The sequence below is a fragment of the Lissotriton vulgaris genome, unplaced genomic scaffold (genome assembly GCF_964263255.1).
Source record: "Lissotriton vulgaris unplaced genomic scaffold, aLisVul1.2 SCAFFOLD_4901, whole genome shotgun sequence".
Lineage (NCBI taxonomy): Eukaryota > Metazoa > Chordata > Amphibia > Caudata > Salamandridae > Lissotriton > Lissotriton vulgaris.
Window position 1 is genome coordinate 28031 of NW_028254548.1, and position 21652 is coordinate 49682.

Below are 21652 nucleotides of genomic sequence, written 5' to 3' on the forward strand. Positions count from 1 at the left end.
TCGCAAAACTTGGTATATAAAAGTTCAGAGTGTCTCGCGAAACTTGGTATCTAAAAACACATTTTTAAAACGAGTTGAACCACTAAAAATATACATATAAAGTTATATCAGTATTTTTTGTTTGACTTATTCCACATTGTATATAATCTTTTTCATTTACGCATTTATTACGATTTAGGGAAATGTGTTTTTGGCGGCGTTCCTCACCCAAGTTATCGAGATGTATTCATTTGGAAATGGACGCAGGGATTGTTTTACTCGGAGGACAAGTAGAAACGAACCCCGTCCGTCTTCCATTTCTTATGGCTAGAGAGTAAACTGCAAAGAAAATTGTGAGAAACTGCACAGAAAATTGGGACGTGCTCCAGTCTGCAGTGTAACTGTGTGAATGAGTCCTGTGAATTAAAACAGAAGTCAATGTGAGAGAAGGGCTGCGGAATGGCCTGTGGGACTTGGGTACTGAGGAGCTGCAGAGCACGAGGCTGGATTCAGGACAGCCTGACACAGACACGGAACTACGAACACAGGTAACGGCGATGCCAGTGAGGAAGAGCCCCTCCCCCTGACCACCCTGGGCTGCAAAAGCTGAGCCTCGCCCCAGGTAGGGCATTTACTTAGTCTAGGATGCATGGTCACAAGCCGCTCACTAGATAGTGGAGGGGTGGTGGGCATGTCACTACAAGTAAAAAATTGTACAGCCTTCCCTGTCCTGGTGAAAACATAATAAGAATGTTGCCCCTAGAAGCAAGGTAATTCCATTAAAGTGATTGCAGGAAATAAAAAAATTAAAACATTTTTATGGATGGTGATGGAGGTTTACAAAGAATGTGAACTAATGTAAGTAAGTAGCCTTTATTGTTCGATTAATGAAAGTCATTACAATATGAATCATATCAGTTGAATACATGCAATAAAATGTGGCGTTCAGTGAAATAATTTTGAGATCAGAAATGTTAAAATCCTTCTGTACAGTTTGCAAATAAGCAGCGTATAAAGTGAAGTATCATTGTCAGTCCAATCATACAGTATGATTTGTCTAAAGGGCATTTGCATTTCTCTGTCTGACCCAAGTGGGGACAGGATCATTGTCGTCAAAACTTATAAACATGTCCCTACTTGAAGCCGGGATAGTTCAAGAGAAAAGTGCTTGTGCAAAAAAGAGAACTTGGGTAAAGGACTATTTTAAAGCAGCATTTAAAAGTGGTTGGCTGTACTGCAGTGCTATGGTGGGGGGACTAGTCCCAAGGCGAGCATGGTTTCGTATGGCGAGTTTAGATCCTGTCTACCCCAGATTGCCAATATGAGTTGTTTAAATGGTGACACTGGATGTTTTTATTTATTTATTTTTATTTATAGTATTTTATAAAGCGTGAACATGACCATCAAGGTATCGGAGAGCTGTACACAGCGAGCTGATGTGAGTTACAGTACAGTAAAGACATGTTTCACTTAAACCTTGGGTGCTAAGGGTTTTCCCCCCTGTGCGCTGAGAAATGCAGGATCCCATTGTTCATGACAAGGCCAACTCGTCATAAGCACAGGGCAGGTAAAACCCATGACGAGTTGACCTTGTCATGAGCACTGAAGAGGTTAACTCAATACATAGAGTTCAAAGAGCAAGGTATAAAACCATTTGCATACAATATCGAGTAGGGTGGATGACAGTTCTCTTATGACACATGTTTTTCTAGTAGTAAGGCTTTTGCTTCCTTTTTGAACAACCTGAATGAGGTAATTGAAGGGAGTTCCAAAATTACAGAGCAGTTCTGGCGAAAATGTGGCCTTGAGTTTTCTTTTTTTAAATCTGTCTGGGTCTAGTATGAGGGATTTAGCACTTTTGGAGTCTCTTCTGCCTCCTGATAGCTTGTTCCTGTTCACCATTGATTTTGGTCCTAAGTTGTGTAGAGCTTTGTGTGTTATGAAAGCAATTTTCAGTTGAATCATTGCTTCAACAGGGAGTCAGTTGAAGGCTCTGAGTGATCGGAACATATGATCACAACGACAAGTGCCTGTTAAAAGTCTTGCTGCAGCACTTATTGTTGCTTTCATTGAGGCTAGGCTGGCTTTCAGTAGACCAATAAGCGTAGCATTCTCATAGTCCCATTTTTTTTTAATAAATCATTTTTATTAAACATACGTCAGCATCAAAATATAGCATTATCATGAGTCTCATATTCTATGCATCCTCAGTACACTAGTGCACATTCGGCAATAAATATTCTTATATGACAATGAACACTTTACAATCAGAATCTCAATCTAACTTAAACCTCTTCTCCTACCCTCTCTCTCATATAGCTTCCTGAAATCTCCCAGTTGCCCCTATAAGATTCCCACTGTTGCCATACTTTTTCCCATTTCTTGGGACAACTCCTGCTTTCGTATATAGTCTTTTCTGCGGTACAGCACCAGTCCATGTCTCGCTTCCATTGTGTCGCTGTTGGTGTTTGCTTGGCCCTCCAAGCTCTGGCAGTGTTCCATTGGGCAACCATTGCGGCCACTAATAGCCATAGTTTTTGGTATTTAGGCCAAGCCTGTTCCCCTGGTACCCAAATTACATGCCACCGGGCTTCAAGAGGAACCTCCTGACCCACCACCTCTGACATTATGTGTATCACCTTCCGCCAATAACGCTGGATGACCGGGCATTCCCACACCATATGAAAGAAGGTACCTCTTTGATTGCATCCCCTCTGACATTGTTCCGTAGAAATGCACCCCAGATTGAACATAAGTATACTAGTGGAATAGGATCTGTGAATTATTCTTACTTGAACCAGCCTGAACTTTGCTCGAATCGCCACCGCCCAGTCGTCATCTTCTAGTAGGCCTAAATCAGTTTCCAAGGACTCACTTAACTTTATCAGGAGATCAGGGGCATTATTGATTATCTTTCTATAGGTGCATGGCAGTGCTTTTTCCGGTATTGGGTCCAGTAGCAATCTATTTTCAAGTGGGCTATATTTGGTTATCTGTTCCCCCTCCTTTAAATATTTGTTCAAAGTATGTCTCAACTGTAGATACCTGTAACGTTCTGTTTCCGCTAACTGGTAATCAGTCTGTAAATCAGAGAATGTAAGCATATGTTGCCCTGCCACACATCTCCCAGTCTTATTATGTCGATCAGTTTCCATTTTCCAAAACCCTGCAAGCTACCTACTTCACTGTCCCTGAGAGGGGTCTGTTCCGTTAGTTTATCAGCCCAAGCGAGAAACTGGTTGGCCTTTGCCCATATTTCAACAACTATCTGAGTATGTGGTGGCCTGCCTCCCGATTTTTTCCGACTATATAGTGCTCCCATTTGCCCAGTGGTCAACCCTATACGCTGGGTCGTTCCTATCTCCGAACACCCAGTCGTTAATTACCATTAGATGTGAGGCCCAGTAATATTTTAGCAAGTCCGGAATAGCCAGCCCACCCTTGTAGACATCCTTCTGTAGTTTGGCTAGCACGATTCTCGTACCCCCACCATCCCACAGCATCGTATCGTATCGTAGGGGGAACTTATAAAGCGCGCTGACACCATGGGTTTCCTGGCGCTGGTAAAGAGTACAGAAGGCAGAGAGACTAGACAGATTGGGGAAAGAGCCAGGTTTTTAAAGACTTGCGAAAGAGGGTTAGGGAGTTGGAAATTTTGAGGGGGAGAGGGAAAGAGTTCCAAAGCTTGGGGGCCAGGTGAGCAAATCTCCGGCCTCCAGATCTACAGAGCTTGAAGGGAGGAACAGTCAGAAGGTGAAGGTGAGAAGATCTCAGGGTACGGGATGGGCAGTAGGGACTGATGAGGGATTTGACAAAAGCAGGGCAGGGGCCGAGTAGTGACTTAAAGACAAGGCAGCCGGTCTTGAAGGCTGCCCTGGAGACGACAGGGAGCCAGTGGAGTTTGACAAGGAGGGGCCTGGCAGATTGCCACTTCGGAATCCCTAGAGCTAGTCTCGCCGCCTGATTTTGGACCACTTGTAGTCTAGCCATCGATGTTTTGGGCAGGCCGTGGTAGATCGAATTGGAAAAATCTAGGCGGGAGAGGACGAGGGCCATGATGATGTGCAGGAGGGCATCAGGTGTGAAGAGGTATGCCACTTTCCTGATCCTGCGCAGTTGGTAGATGCAGGACGAGACCACGGTCCCTACCTGCGGCCCTAGGGATAAGGCGGAGTCAATGGTGACCCCCAAGCTCTTCACCGAAGCTGCAGGGGTGGGAGGGGGGCCCATGTCCACCGGCCAGAATTGAGGCCCCCAAAAGGAGGCACTCTTGCCGGGGAGGAGAAGCTCCGTCTTTCCGGGATTCAGTTTTAACTGATTGTGGCCCATCCACTGGAGAATGTGGGACATGGCTGCTTGAAAGTTGGGGATAGCAGAGGGGGAATTAAGAGGAAAGATGAGTTGCAGGTCGTCCGCGTAGTTGAACACGGTGACGTCCCACTGCCTCAGAGAAGAAAGAAGGGGACGAAGATAAAGATTGAAAAGAAGAGCAGCGTCTTAAGTTCGCTGTCCACTTCTCCCAAAAATTTGTCAGGGATTGGGCACGGCGTGTTTTGTACAACATGGAGCATACGGGGTAATGATATAATCTTATATAGCACCGCCCTCCCCATCAGGGTCAGCGGCAGCTTTCTCCAATGAGTAATGTCCCTCCTGAGGCGCTCCAGCTGTGGTTGTAGGTTTTCAGTCAGGAAGTCTGGGTCAGTTTTTGTTATTCGTATACCCAAATACTTAAAACTATCTTTAACCATCAACTGTGTGTTGGCACCAGGCTGTGGAGGTGGCCCATCTGATAGCATGTACAATAGGGACTTATCCCAGTTAATTTGGTACCCAGAATACCCTTCAAAGAGTTTAAAGATCTGCACCAGTCTGCTTATAGTAAACCGCGGTCGCGTCGCATAAAGAAGGACATAGCCAGCGTAAAGCATGGGTACTCACAAACTTTCTATCAGGGGGCCAAATTTACAGTGTGGTTTGTGGCCGAGGGCCGCACCAGTGGGGGTGGGGTCAGAGGGGGAGGGGCGCTGCTAAAGAAGAAAAAAAACGGTGACCATGAGGCTGAACACAGGTCCCTGCAGCAGACGCCTTTGTCCACTGACCCGGCATACACATCTGTCACCCTCCCTCTCTCTCCCTCCCTCTCTCTATCTCCCGCCCTCTCTCTTTCTCCCTCTCTCTATCTCCCTCCCTCTCTCTATTTTCCTCACTCTCTGTCACTCTCTCTCTATCTCCCTCCCTCTCTGTCACCCTCTCTCTATCTCCCTCCCTCTCTGCCACCCTCTCTCTCTTTGTCTCCCTCTCTCCCTGTCTCTCACCCTCTGTCCCCCTCCCTGTCTCTCACCCTCTGCTCCCCTTCCTCTGTCTTCCTTTCACCCTCTCCCTACCTCCCTCTGTCTCCCTCCCCCTGTCTCCCTCTTTCCATCCCTCTCTGCCTCCATCTCTGTCTCCCTCTCTCTCTTTCTGTCTCCCTTCCTCCCCTTGCCTCTGTCACCCTCCGTCTCTCTCCCTCTGTCTCCCTCCCTCTGTCTTTCTTCCTGCCTTTCTCTCTCTCTCTCTCTCTCTCTCTCTCTCTCTCTCTCTCTCTCTCTCTCTCTCTCTCTCTCTCTCTCTCTCTCTCTCTCTCTCTCGCTCAATCTCTCTGTCTCCCTCCCTCTGTCTCCCCCTGACTGCCTCTCTCTGTCTCCCTCTCTCTGTCTCCCTCCCTCCCTCTCCCTCCTTCCCTCTCCCTCTGTCTCCCTCCCTCTGTCACCTCACCCCGCATGTGTGACCGCCAAGGCTGAGACAGTTTCCCCAGCGTGCACACAAACAGCCGCACCTGAGTACTTCACAGGTCTTTAAAATACCATTTACATGTTAATAAAGCGTTGTTGTATTTCACCTCTACTCAGCGCCCCTGCAGCTCCACTCTGACAATCACTGGAATCGCCAGGCCCCCACAGAGCAGAGTCTCTCAGTCTGGCTGGGCTGCTGCAACCTGCAGTGTCTGTAGAAAATGTAAATAACACAGGTACGATGTCTGCAAGGTCCGCCGGCCGCCAGGGAAGGCTTGCCGGGCCGCTGGCGGCCCATTGGCCGTACTATGAGTACCCGTGCCGTAGAGTGATATTCGTTCCTCCCACAGCTCCCCCCCAGCCCCCCTCCCCCGCCCCCCGGAATACCAGCGATCACCGGGTCACCTCTCACCCAGGCCGCAAGCCGCTCGAGTGCCAACGCGAATAAAATCGGTGATAGAGGACATCTCTGCCGAGTGCCCTTGTGGAGCACAAAGGCGCCCAAGACCGTACCATTTACCCGAACTCTGGCTAGAGGATGTGAGTATAATAACTTTACAAAAAAAGATCTGAAACATTCAGATCCAGAGAACCTAGCTAGCTACTGAGACATTACACCATTGGGTCTGTCTTAGGAAAAACAAAATAGGGCAGGGAAAGACATTTTTTTTCTTTTAGTCCCCTCACTCACCGGAGTTTCCTCACGGTGACATGCTTCATCATAGGGGCTTCCCAACCCGCTGCGGGTTGAGGCGTGCTACGACTAACGATATTGCGTAGGAGCACTTTTTTGTGAGGACTATGTGTCGTGTGATGTGAAAAGGGGAAAGTGAAGTGGAGTGATAAGGGTTAAAAATATCCTACTAGTGAGCTAAACTAACTTTATTCAGGCGCCTAGCGGATACATTAAAAATGGGGTGGTTTACTAGGTGAGCCGGTTCTATTATGAAACACAGTACCCTAGTAAAAACGACACATAGTCCTCACAAAAAAGTGCTCCTACGCAATATCGTTAGTCGTAGCACGCCTCAACCCGCAGCGGGTTGGGAAGCCCCTATGATGAAGCATGTCACCGTGAGGAAACTCCGGTGAATGAGGGGACTAAAAGAAATGCTTTTTCTTTCCCTGCCCTATTTTGTTTTTCCTAAAACAGACCCAATGGTGTAATGTCTCAGTAGCTAGCTAGGTTCTCTGGATCTGAATGTTTCAGATCTTTTTTTGTGTACTTAATGCTGTGGAGGGCGAACCTGGCCATTTTTTCCTCTACCTTCCCCCCTTTTTTGAATTTTTTTTATAATAACTTTAACCATGACTGGCAGTGTGGACCAAACTGCCCTAGGACCTCAAACAAGTAATGCCATTCTATACTATCAAACGCCATACAGGCGCTGCCTCCATCCCCGGGTTTGTCTTCACTTGGTACATCACCCTGTAAAGGTGTCTAAGATTGAGTCTGGTGCTTCTGCGGGGCATAAAGCCTGATTGGTCAGGGTGTATCAGGGTCGTAATGGGGACCTGTAAACGATTAACTAGGACCTTGGACAAAATGTTAATTTCCGCATTCAACAGGGTTATTGGTCTGTAAGAATTGCACTGGTCCGCCGGGTTTGGGAATAACCATGATGGAAGCCGTTCGCTGGTCAACCGGTAATCGTCCCCGTTTCCGCGCTTCATTGAACATGTCTAATAGGTATGGGGCCACCATACTTGCTGTACATTTAAAGAGCTTGATGGGCAGACCATTTGGACCAGGTGCCTTGCCAGCTTGTAAATCCTGTATAGCTCCTGCTATTTCTGCAGTAGTTATTTCCCTATCTAATCCATCTCTATCTTCCTCAGTTAGTTTTGGTAGTCGCCTTTATTCCAATAATTCTCTAGAATCAAGGGTTGACCTGGTGGGGCGGCGCTCAAAAAGTTCCTCATAGTAATCTGTGAATGCCTGCGACATCTCCTCCTCGGTATTATTTATCCGTCCCTGGCTGTCGCGTATTTCCACCACCCAGCTCCTGTCCCTGTCCCTCTTTTCGAACCAGGTGATCATTTTGTTGGCTTTATCCCCTGGGTCATAAATACGTTTCTGAGTTGTGATCGTAGCCGCTCTAGCCGCATTGTGACAATATAAAAAACAAGGGGACCCGTCTAGGTAGTTGAGGACCTCGGGTAGTACTTACACGGTTTATTTTAAACACTCGCGGTCTCACCGCCCAGCACCTAATTTCTTTGTATCTGTCCTTGGCAGATCACACCTCCTGCAAGACTCTTCTTGCTCACGTCGTGGCTGCACTACAAATCAGTGCATAGGTCAGTACTCCTGCACCATGTGACTCTGGGCAATAGCTTGCTTAATCTTCCCGACGGCCCCCAGAGCCTAGAGACCCTTACGGGTGATTGTCGCGCTTTACAAATGTGGATTATTAACTCAATTAACCATCACTATGTGAAAACACCACAAACCGGCCCTTTTGAACGTCCACACTAGTAACTGTAAATACGCCGTTTTGCTGAACCCTCACAATCCACATCCCATGTCTTGTCGTAACGTACCTATCATCATTAACGCGCCGAATTGTCGAACCTTCACTCACTTAGACATGGTCTTGCTCGCATTACATTAAGAGCAAGCACACGTTGTCATTCACTCCACCATCTACTTAAAAAATGAGCACAACTACACCTATGCCCTTTTAAGCAGTCATGCACCAGGTGTGCACACTGCACAGTTGTCTCCTTAATGTTTTTGCACTTTATGGCACAGAACGTTTGAATTACCAAAAGTGTGACTGACATGCTGTATGTAAACAGAAATTTCCCCTTGAGATAATTTGTCTCTTTTCCCTCTTCCTTCCTCCTGTTCAATCCCACAGGCTTTTATACAAACAATCAGGCAAAAAGTAAATTTGATAGTCCTGAAGATGATCCCAATTAATTTTTGGAGATAGGGATCGAAACGTCACTTCAACTGTTTTAACAGTACTGCTTCTTTCGATTGTGTAACATGTGTTGCAGTTACTGTTGGTTTGAGCTTACACAAGATTACATTGTATTGTAAGCCACCTCTTGCTCCAATCTGTTTGCCTGTTATTCTTTCCCCCATGTAATGTTTTCTCTTTTCTGACCTGGTACAGGCTTGTGCCCAGTTATCATTTAGTGGTTTGTTTCACTTAAACTCCGAATTTTTTTACTTAACCTTTTGAAATAAACATCCCTCTGTCCGGCTGGACATTGGAGAAAAAAGATACAGAATTCTTATTTCAAGTCTGTGCTCATTATTTTGCCTTGCATCAAAAAGTTTAGGACCTTTGTCTTTTCAAAAATCACTAGCCGCATTGTGAGCCATATCCTGTAGTTCTTGCTTCCTAAGTGCTATCCAATGTGCTGATTCCTTATCTGTCCCCCCCCCCCTTACCCCCCCCTTCCAGGTATGTTGCCTCCAGTTCCAACACTGTTGTCACTTCTAGGTTATCCCACTGCAACCTCTTCTCCTTATTAGCGCCCCTATACATGCTTGAACATAGCCCCTCATAACTTACTTGAAGGCCTCACGCAGAGTACATACCTCCGCCACTGTCCCTTCATTTTCCTGAAAGTAGAGCTGTGCCTGGTCCCGAACCTTTTGAGAATTGTCCTTATTTAAAAAAAAAAAAAAACAAGAAAAATCCTGTGGGCCAATATGAGCGTGTGAGAACCAAGCATCCTCCCCTCTGTGTGTTAGTATGTAATCAAGTCTGGAGTAACTTCCATGTGCGGCTGAGTAAAAAGTGGGTGCGAGGGTTGTGTAATCGCCAAAGGTCTGTCAGACCCATCGCATCGACAAATACACCCAATGTTCCCCCCCCCCCCTCTGGTCACCATGGATTCCCGATTAATCCCCAGGGCGATAGTGGAGTTCATAGCACCTCCCAACATTAAGAGTCCCCGCGGATGGTCAACGAACAATGCCCACAGGGCTTCCAATGCCTCAGATCGCATCGCTGGCGGAATGTAGCACAAGACCCTGTTAATCATTTGGCCTTCCCATGTCCCTGTGATTGCCAAGTATCTACCCAGAGGGTCGTGCCAAACTTTCCCCCCTACGAAAGGGAGAGCCGTTTTTATTAATATCCCAACACCGCGTGAACCAGTCGTGTAACCTGCATGTGCAATCATTTTATAGCCATACCTATCCGGTGCACAATATCTGTGGCCCTTTAGGTGTGTTTCCTGAATAAGTACAACTCCCGGGGAGTGTCTGTGCAGGTATTGTAGAACTATGCTTCATTTAATACGCCTCCCCAGACCATTAACGTTCCATGACAGAAGTTTGAGGCTGGTATGTCCCTGCTGGCACCCCCAGAATTTCCTATAGAAGCCTGATTCTGTTCCTGTCTTGGTCCTCTTGTGGGTGTCCCCATTTGTGTAGTTAGTGACCCTCTATCCCTAGCTGAGTGTATCTTCTCATCTTCTTGAGTGTGTAGTGTAGTGAAACTGACTGATCTAGCAATTCTCATAAAACGTAACATTCCTGTAATCCTCTCGAATTGTACCACTCTGTGAACCTGTTTGCACCTGATAGAATAGCTGACCTTACAACAAAAAATCCCTATAACACTTAACAGTACCCCACCTCTCCCCACCCCCCTCCTTGCTATCCTGCTGGCGGGTACAACAACTCCCACCACCCCAACTCGCAGAGTGCCTGTCGCCCTGAACATAACCATCAACAGTGGAGTTGGTCGGTGCCGAGCTCCTAAGGCTCCTGCCCCAGATCCCCATCCCCTATACAATAGCAACCAAGCGTTTCAATCTCTTAGTGGCAGCAATGACAATTTTGAGAGCAGCAGACCACACTGGTTATTTGGCTATATACATATATATATATATATATATATATATATATATATATATTCCAACCACCACCAAGCAATGTTCACCCCCTTATGACCTCAACTTTACAGTTCGTGGTTCATCTTGAGGCAGCTTCCGCCGGTTCCAGACCCTCCATACATCCCGACTCCAGTGCGACAATTAGGCCGTTAATCATTTTCTTTCAGGATAACATGGCGCGTTTGTTCTCCTAATGTTTTATTACCATCTCCGCCCTGTCTCAGGGAATTTTCTTAATGCCATTTTCAAGTTTTGATGGGCCCTTGACTAGTTGGAGTCAAACCATCTCACACCTGTACTTTCCCTCTGCCTGCAGGGTGGCACTAAGGTTGTTATCAATCTCTTTGCTAATTCTTCAATATGCTTTCAAAAGTAACTCCTCATCCCCAGAGTCTTTCAAACAGCACTGGAAGTCAGTTTCACAAGTAGCATGGAGGAAATGAAAGAAAGAGTATTGTGGGACCGTACTCTATTTTAATCTACGCCCCTGATCATAGGGGACAATCTCACTATAATTTGGGGGCGCAAAGGCAGGCCCGCCTGCGCCCATCCGCGACCTGCGCCAGGACCCCTGTTCCTCCGGCCCGCCAGAGCTACAGCTCCTCAGCGCTCCACACACTCACCGCTGGCAAGAACTACAACTGCAAGCTCTCATCACCTCTCGACACCTACGGACCCTTCACCTGCCATCACTCCCACCATCCCTTCACCTTTGCGGAGACCCAGGACCCTCCACCTCCCCCAGCAACAACTACATCGCACCGCAAACCCTAAGATGCATCCACCCCAATGTCCGCTCCCTCCGGAGACACGCCACAAAAATCTGGGACTTCCTTGACAGCATCGCCCCAGACATCGCCTTCCTCACTGAAACCTGCCTCCAGACCAGATATCGGGATCGCCATCTCTGAAGGATACAAGTTCACCCGAAGGATCGCCCCAATGCCCTGGAGGAGGCATCACCATCTCCGGCTAAGCACCTATTCCGACGGGCCCACAGACCTGATGGAACACCTCCATTTCAAAATCCAGACCAACCGGTCCTCCACCCTCTGAAGCTCCCCCATCTACAGAGCCCCCAGAACCTGCGCTCCTTTCTCTAACTCCATTACCGACGTCATCCTGCCGCATGCCATCACCTCCACCGATTATTTTTTTTTTTTTTTCTTTTTTTTTGTTGCTGCTAGGAGGCCTCAATTTCCACCTCAACAACCGCCAGGACCCCAACTCCGCATCCCTCATGTACAACCTCCACACCATAGGACTCCAGCAGATCGTACCAGAACCAACACACTTAGCTGGGCACATCCTCAATCCCGTTTTCACACCAGGGAACTCCCATCACCTTCACCCACACCTCCGAACTCCCATGGACGGACCACCGCTGTGTTCACCTAACCTTCAAATCCAACATCCCCCGCCAATGCCTGCATCAGCTCAAGCATTGGAAGAATATCTCCGACGACCAGCTTGCCGCCGCCCTCTGCAGCTCCGCTCCCACCACCACAGATGACCCCACCACCGTCGACCGCACTCTACACAACTGGATCACCGACTACGCCAACACCATCGCCCCCCTCAAGAAAGCCTCTGCGCCACACGCCAAGAAAGCCAGCTGGTTTTCCACAGAACTCCGAGACTCCAGACGCACCTGCAGACGGCTTGAAAAACTGTGGAGGAACTCCAAATCCCCGACAGATCTCGACAACTTCAAAACAACCACCGCTGCTCACCACATCTCATCAGACTCTCCAGGAGGAAAGCACTTGAGGACAGAATCTCCACCAATGCACACAACAGCAAGGAACTCTTAGCATCATCAAAGAGTTTACCCAACCCAACAGCAGGTCCACAGACCTCACTCCCTCCCAGGACCTCTGCGACAGACTCGGCGCTTTTTCCCATCACAAAATCAAGACAATCTATGACAACTTCAATGACAACCCCCCATGAGGAACCCACTCCCACCGATCCCAGCAGAATGCAGCTGACACTAGACCGCTGGACCGCCCTCTGCATCGAAGACACTCTGAGGATAATGAAGACCACCAACTCGGGGGCCCCCACGGACCCTGCACCAACCACATCTACCGCAAAGCTGCAGACATCATTGCCCCGAGCTTCAACGTATCATCAACCTATCATCCGAAACTGCCTCTTCCTCAACGACTGGAAACACGCAGAGATTAACCCTCTCCTGAAAAAACCTTCAGCGGACTCCACAGACCTCAAGAATTTCAGGCAGATCTCCCTACTCCCTTTTCCAGCCAAAGTCATGGAAAAAGCTGTCAACAGCCAACTTGCAGCCTTTTTCGAGGAAAACAACTACCACAGCAACAAAACCACACTTCTCGCTGCACCAGATGACATCCGCACCCTCCTTGACAGAGGAGACTTTGCCCTCATCCTCCTAGACCTCTCTGAGGCCTTCAACACAGTCTCTCACCGCACCCTAGCCAGCAGACTCCACAACGCTGGAATCCAGAACAAGGCCCTTGACTGGATCCTCTCTTTCCTCTCTGGCAGAAAGCAACGAGTCAGACTCCCTCCATTCAGCCCAACCCTGTTCAACATCTACATGGCCCCTCGCATCCATTGTCAGAGCACACAGACTCAACATCACATTGTACGCAGACGACACCCAACTCCTCTTCTCCCTATCAAACGAACCCAACATCACCAAACACAATTTTCAAGACGGAATGAAAGCCGTCGCCAGATGGATGAAGAACAGCTGCTTTCACCTAAACACAGACAAAACCGAGGTACTCATCATGGGCCCACACCCCGACGCCTGGAACGACACCTGGTGGCCCCCACCCTCGGAGTAACCCCCACGGACCACGCACGCAACCTCGGAATCATCCTGGACTCCAACCTCGAAATGGACCGCCAGATCAACACTATCATCACCTCCTGCTACCACACCCTCTACCTCCTCAGTAAGACCTTCAAGTGGATCCCACCCCAGAATACAGAAACGGTCACACATGCCCTCATCAGCAGCAGACTGGACTACGGCAATGCCCTCTACTCCAGGATCGCCAAGAATCTCACCTGCAAACTCCAGAACGCTGCCGCCAGACTAGTCCTCAACCTACTGCGCCAAAGCCACATCAGCGAACACCTACGGACCCTACACTGGCTCTCCGTCGAGAAAAGAATCGCCTTCAGGCTTTTCACCCACGCACACAAGACCCTCTACAACACCGGACCTGCCAACCTGAACCACCGCCTTGCTTTCCATGCTCTCTCTGCTCGGCCCAGCTCTCCCTCCCAGCAGTACTGAGGATCAAGAAAAGCAGAATAGGAGGGCACGCCTTCTCCCTCCTCGCTGCCAAGGCTTGGAAACCCCCCCCTCTACACATCCAACTGACTGCTTCGCTCTTTAAAATTCTAAAGGACCTCAAGACCTGGCACTTCGATGGAACTCGGTGAACCTCCAGGATCTGCGGATCCCCCCTGTCCCCCTTCCCTCACCACCTTGAGACCTGTTCCAGGTGAGTAGCTTGCGCTCTATAGACCCCTGATTGATTATTTGATTGATAGTTTATCAAGACATTGTCTCCCCCATTGCAGATCTAAAATTAAGGGGTTGTGGTCGGTAAACTCGGACCACTGAACTTTAAAATTAGGCACAAACTGGGCTAAGTAGGCCGAAACCAACAGGTAATTTATAACTGTGTTAGCCCCTCTTCCCTTAAAGGTCAAAATAACATTCACTTTCAGGCCTTCTCTAATGGAAACCAGATTAAATTCTGCCAGAACATCATCAAGCAAACTTCCTTCACTTCTGTAGAATGTTTAAAGTGGCCACCCCAATAGGGATCTGTTTTGAGGGAGCGAATGATAACCTAGCAGTCCAAGGGGCATAAATGTACACCCATGAAAATAACCAAATGAGGCAGTTTGTACTTCCTCTCAAACTGCCAAACGGACCTTGGAGCACATCAATATTCTGTAGGGGTAGATCGATTAAAGGAATTATAAAAAAGTTAGCAATAGAATGCTCTTTAGGCCCTCAAAATCATAATTGGACAGCGAGTAGATTCCTGTGTTCTGCAATAAGCTGGGTGGGCATACACCATATACACAATTATATCAGTGTGAGCAAGCTACCCCTTGCTCATCCTGCTGTTGAAGGGTTTGCTGGTAAAAAGAAAGAAGTGTACCCGTCTAGGTTATAAGAGTTATGAATGTTCCTTGTCTCTTGTAGAACCACAATCTGATATCTTCTAGTTGTTTCTGTCCATGCCTCAGACTTCTTTTTATTAGCGATCCCAGCGATGTTACAACTACATGTTTTTAGGGCTCGCTGATCCAACGTCCATGCGTTGGTCTGCAAGAGTTTAGAAGGGGCTCTCAAAAATGCTCCCAAAGTCTGCAGGCAGATCGGGCACAGTGCATGTGCGCCGGGAGCACGCACCATTTGTCCACCTGCAGACTTTGGGAGGACTTTCACGGCCGCTTTGATGTTCTCAGTGAGCCGCGCGGCCACTGAGAACATCAAAGCGGCCGCGAAAATGCTCACCATTTGCCACCCCCTCCCTTATTCCACTTCCTGCTTGTTACATTTCATTCTTCTCCCATTTCATCTTTCTTCATTCCTCCCATTTGTCTGCCCTTCTTCTCCCATCTGTTCCTTCCTTCTGTCATTCATTTCTATGTCCTTTTCTTGCTCTGTTCTTCGTCACTTTCTTTTTTTAATCTTTTTTCTCTCTCTCCTTTATTAATGCCTTCTTTTCATTTCTTCTCTAGATCTTTCTACTACCTCCTCTCTTTTTCCGCCTATCTTCTGCTATCTGACTCACTCTCTTAGCCTTCTTCCAGACTCTCCCTCTCACCTTTTGCCTTCTTTCCCTCCACCTTTCCTGTGCCCCTTTATTTTCTCTTCTTCTCCACCCGCCTTACTCTCTTTCACCCTATTTTTCGTTCTTCCACTCCTCACTTTTGTCTTTCTTTTCTCACGACGTTGTCCGGTTGTCTTTTCTTTTGCCGTTCCTATGTTCATCCTTTCTCTTTGATTTGCTTACACCTCTGACCTTGACCCCTCTGCTATCATACCCTTTTATTGATGTTATATATTAGCTTCCCTATGCAGCCTCTGCTCAGTGTTGATGCTCATATGACTTAGTGCGAATTAGAACATCTACATTTCTCTGCCTGATCCTGAGGGACAAGTGGCAACCCCTACTGTACATGCTGGAGGTTGCGCTTGACAACGCCACTGGGGCAAACACATTGAACTCAGTATGCACTATATGCCACATAATTACTGCACACAGATAACCAATTATAAGTGACTTAAAAAATACACTAAGGGGGCGGCCACTTGAATTATGCAGCAGGGGAAGACACATTTATGTGCCAGGATTGACTAAATTACGCGACCAGAAAAGGAAAGTTATGTGGTGTAATGTGGCACATTTTGTAAAGGTGTAACTTCATTATTGTGTTTTATTTTTTACATGTTAACCCCTTCGATGCTCATGACGGAACGGTTCCGTCATGAGCGTCGGTTGGCCTGTGCTCATGACGGAAGCGTTCCGTCATGAGTCCATAAGCCCAATGGAACGTTCAGCACAGCGCACGAATTTGCGCCGCGATGATGGGGTTAACACTGTTTGCACAGATGTTTCACTTCATTAGTATCAGTTTAAGACCCCGCTACAGCTCTAAGCAATTTAAAATTGACCAGTCAACTTTGCCAAGGACCTTCCACTACACGGCAACAAATAGTAACATGTGATCCGTTTCATCTAAACACAATTTTTTGGGTAAAATCTGCAATTTGTGATTATGTGGTAAATATTGCAAATCCATAATGATGAGGAAGAACGGCACAGCTTCAGAATTTCATAATTATAGTGGCTCTCTCTGACTATGGGGTTCATTTCAAGTTCAAGTGTAAAACGATTGGGCAATACCACGCCCATCATGAATGACACCACAAGATGTGGTGATACCCACTATCAATATTAAGGCTTTCTTTTTCCTGTCCAGGACAAGGTGTGGCATGCGGGACCGGAGTTCTGCACATCAATTATTGCATGTTTTTCCTTCTCTCCAGTTTCCTCCTTTCACATTTCACTAGTGTTTTTTTTTTCTTGGCGAAACTCGATAGGAGGAACATCTCAGAATTTCTTCTTTTCCCGTAAAATTCAGATTCCAATGCCGCGTGCCGATTTCCGGTGGTGCCCAAATCGGTAATCCGTATGCCTTAGAACTCAGGATGAGCATATGCGAAAATAGATTTCACAGCAGTGGCAGTTGAGTGCTATTCAACTGTCAGATAACACAACACAGTACGTTGTGGACAATGCCAGTAGTAAGAAGTGCAGTTCAAATGCCAAAACACAACACCATGACACAGCATAACATAAAGAATGCCACACTAGCGCTATAAAGCGCTGTACAAAAGCTACCATACAATAACATAAATACACATTATATAATGTAAACAACATGACATATTTTCGCTTGGGCAGGGAATGGATTTTCAGCACAAAGGTGAAATTTGCATTGTGCTGACTGTCTAATTTTCCAAACAGAGGTACAACGCCGCACATGGACTTGTGGGAGTGTTCGTATAAGAGGAAGCAGCTGGTAGCGCACGTTGTCATGCACACGTTCATTAGTGAAGACCTTGTCACATCTGTGCGCCTGGGGCTGTGTTAAGGCGCAACGCGTCTACCAGCCGCTCTCAATAAAACAACAATGTGCTCTTCGAAGTGCCGCACTGCGAGAAGCCACTGGGGACCACGCGGGGTGTGGGGGCGTGGCCTGCCATCTGCGTGCGCACGCGGACGGACAATTCCACAGAGGCTATATCGTTTATGGCGAATGGCGTGATAATACGCTCACATTAAGCCTCTATTTCAGATATGGCGGAATAAGCGTAGCAATTACCGCCAGGGTCGGACTGGACTATAGGCAGCGTTCCAAGGGCTGGTGTTAGTTGCAGTTTTATATTGCGGGAACTGGACCCAAAGGTATTGGAGCCTTTACATAAGCACCAGTTGCATGCTTAATTTGAGCCGGTGCTTTCCGTGCTCAGCTCCAGCATTGGTTTCCGGTGCTGGGCTCGGCATCTAATTGTCAACACCATACTTCGAACAGCCCACCACATGGGGTGGCAGAGTGGGCTAAAGAACGGTGATGTATTAGATCCAGATCTGTTGACTGGGTGTGAGTGTTTGATTGGTTCAGATGTTCCGTCCATCAAACCCCCTTTTGTACCACATGGTGGCAGCTGTTCATCTAATTTAGAGATGAGCAGAACAAGGGTAGTTTGGGACTAAAATATACATTAAAATTGCTAATACCTGCCGCCCCAGCCATTCCTTTAGCTTTGGGGACCTGTAATCTGAACTGTCGCATTTACATGCGAGAGAGATGGTTAGTAGTTGTTTTGGCAGATGGTTAGTAGTTGTTGCGGCATCCATGACAAAGGCATGGGTGGTGCAAGCTGCATTGGCCTTATGGGCAGAGCCCTGGCATTTAATAGTTTACAAATTCAATACTTAGATAGACACATTCATTTTTTTCTTAAACATCATTATTTTTAGGCATGGGGATTTTGTTTCTTTTATTGCCTGCTGAGCAGGTCTTTCCTGATATTAAAACAAACAATGTCTGCATCAAGCTTAAGTCCATGCAGTCTTCCATACCTTGCAAACCACTTACACAACATGCCTATACAAGTTCGCAATTGCCTTGATTTTCAAGTTTTTATGTATATAATTGTGAAATGGAGGCCACTCGTATCTATCGCCCTTACTCTATCTATCTATCCATCTATCGCCCTCACTCTATCCATCGCCCTCACTCACTCTATCTATCGCCCTCACTCACTCGTATCTATCGCCCTCACTCGTATCTATCGCCCTCACTCGTATCTATCGCCCTCACTCGTATCTATCGCCCTCACTCGTATCTATCTATCGCCCTCACTCGTATCTATCTATCGCCCTCACTCGTATCTATCTATCGCCCTCACTCTATCTATCTATCCATCTATCTATCGCCCTCACTCTATCCATCGCCCTCACTCACTCTATCTATCGCCCTCACTCACTCTATCTATCGCCCTCACTCACTCTATCTATCGCCCTCACTCTATCTATCTATCGCCCTCACTCGTATCTATCGCCCTCACTCGTATCTATCGCCCTCACTCGTATCTATCGCCCTCACTCGTATCTATCGCCCTCACTCGTATCTATCTATCGCCCTCACTCGTATCTATCTATCGCCCTCACTCGTATCTATCTATCGCCCTCACTCGTATCTATCTATCGCCCTCACTCGTATCTATCTATCGCCCTCACTCGTATCTATCTATCTATCTATCTATCTATCTATCTATCTATCTATCGCACTCACTCGATATATCTATCCGACCACCACAGCATCACTCAGCACCACCACTGCATCACTCGTCGCCACCACAACATCACTCGTCGCCACCACATCATCAATCTGTGCAACAATTCAACAACAACTGATTCAAATATGTTCTCTCAATGTTTCAAGCTTTATTACAAATGTCACGAAAAGATGTTAATATTTCACTTCTGTTCTTGGATTTTCGTCACAATAAAATACACTGAACATAATCTTCACAACAGTTATTTACAAAAGTTTAAGCTATTGCCATTATAAATTACAATAACTTTTATTTAAGTATTAGATAATAAAAAAAATTAAAAGCCATTGTTATTTGTAATATCAATACATCTAAGTCACGTAAATACAACACATATTGCATTACAAATGCTATAGGTGTCACATTTGCGAAAGTTAAAACTATTGGCATTGTAAATGACAAAGCTATTCAATTCGCTATTTTCAAAACCAACACATAAATACAAAATTTGTCATTTACAATACCAATAGCTCAAACTTTCCTAATGCGAGACCTATTGCATTGCAAATGCTTGTTATGGGGTCTAGTAGATTCTCATAGTCCTCGCCCATGGAAATCTTGGTTTACGGTGGTGGGACCAACCTTGCTCTGCTGGTGTCTCCCGGTTGCTGGAATAAATCAATCATTACAATCCAAGCCCCCCAGAGGTTGATACCTATTCCTCCACTCCACTGGTGAAACCAGACCTCTTATAAGGGGAGCTATCCTACCCATATTTTGATGAGACCTATACCTTCAATCCCTTGTCCCTTGCACAAAAACTTAGTGGTTAAAAAAAGTCTAGTGGAAGCACCTAGATACCTGGGCCTTGAGCCCCTTTGGGGAGATTGTGCTGGATCAGTCGTCTTACTGCTTCGGATCACCTAAAGTTTCACACAGTACGATCCCCTGTCAATGACTTTTTGCCAGGACCTAGCCAGCCCACTCGTCTGACCATGATTAAATCATCACAGTAATGACTACTAACTCCCCTGTTGAAGAAGCACCAATGTATGACTTTGCGAATTAGGTTGTTGGTGCATTCTGCCGCTCCCTGGGTTAAGGGGGGGACAGTAAACAAGATAGCCACAAAAGGGGTTGATTCAGGAGGACAGTGGAGACTTTGAGTGGGGTCACAGGGCTGCGTACGATCTCGTTTAGTGGGGATCACAGTTCCTTATTTACTTTGTTCAGTGGGAAGGGAGGATGCCATGCTAGAATGTGATAGTTGGAGTGGTTAGCGTATGCCCATCTCTGTCTCTTCCCCGATTGGGGCCCAAAGGGATCCTGTCTTAATGGGTAGGCTGTGTCTTATTTGCTGAAGTCTGTAAGAAAACACGTGTTTCCCCAAGATTAACCCATACACAATTAGTATTATTAGAGTGCCTTACCCCAGGATCAGACCGGTTCAGAGTATTGGAGTTAATTAACTCCCCTTTGGATGGATGATGATGGACTTTATATAAAGACACTAAGGGTGAATCTGGTAGGTCCAAGCATGCTTGGATAGGGCTGAGTTGGGCGTCTATGATTTCTACAAGCTGCGTAAACATTTCTTCTGGATCAATATTTCTCATAGTCAAAAGGGCTAACCCTTTTCCAGGGCCTTTATATCCAACTGTGACTTTAGCCCCTACAGGTTCAGAGGGGGATGCAGGGCTTTTGGGTCTCAAGGATACCCAAGAAGGGCCTATATTATCTTTGTATGGAGTGTTGCCTTGCCGGAACACCAGAGCGCCTAAATCTATTAGTACTCTGCTTTTCCTTTGGGCAGCTTCCTCTGTTGGACCACAATTGTTAATTTTGTCTAAGCAATTTGCAACTAGCTCAGTACTATTTGCCTGTCCCATTGACAGCCTACGGTCAGTCAGGTGAATTATCTTGGACACCACCTTGATAACTCGCTCAATCATGGTATCAATTCTAGTGGGCTTTTATTGCATGACAGGAACTCCATTTGCTTTGCGCTTACCCATACTACAGGAATAGGCGGGAGAAATGTGAAATAACTCGCCAATAAGGAACAAAGGGTCAAAAATGCCATGTCAGAAGGATGGCCTAACCTTGTCCGGCCATGTACAGGCGCAGATGAGCTCGCCCAGGGCCCGGGCTTCGCCTAGGTGCGCCCGTGCAAGTCTTGCATCACAGGACTTAGAAGGTGCTTTTTTAGAGCTTAGGTCCCACTAGTTGCAAGCAGTCACCGTAACAGGGCTCCACTTCCTGCTCTGATGCTGTCTGGTACAGGGAGCCCCTACTGTGTCTCTGCTGCTCCCGCGCCGCAGGACTTGGAAGGCGCTTTTCTAGCGCTTAGGGCCCACCAGGTGCAAGCAGTCGCCATAGAAGGGCTCCCCCTTCTTCCCTGATGCTGCCTGGAACAGGGAGTCCCCACCATGTGTCTCTCCTACTCCTCTGCTGTGTTACTTGCAAGGCATGTCTCTAGCGCTTCGGGCCCACCAGGTGCAAGCAGTCACTGAAGCAGAGCTTCGCCTCCTGCCCTGATACTGTCTGGGACGGGGAGTCCCCAATGTGTGTCTCTGTTTAGCACGTGATGGTGGCCCCTCTAGTTCAACAGGCGCAATATTGAGGTAGTGAGATTGGGAAGAAAAAAATATTTTGTCTAGCCAGTATT

The 21652-nt window shown here is 47.1% G+C and overlaps 1 protein-coding gene across 2 annotated transcripts in view; it reads left to right on the top strand.

Moving 5' to 3' along the window:
• Positions 1-288: 288 nt before the first annotated feature.
• PARL (presenilin associated rhomboid like) overlaps positions 289-21652 on the top strand; it is an 88147-nt gene continuing 66783 nt past the window's right edge. The window contains exon 1 of one of the 2 annotated variants that reach the window (XM_086951688.1): positions 289-527. In XM_086951688.1, the coding sequence (XP_086807814.1) occupies positions 439-527 (89 nt within the window). In that variant the 5' untranslated portion in view covers positions 289-438. Of the gene's footprint in view, positions 528-573; positions 838-21652 lie in introns of those variants that run through there. The other variant, XM_086951689.1, reaches the window with a different exon arrangement.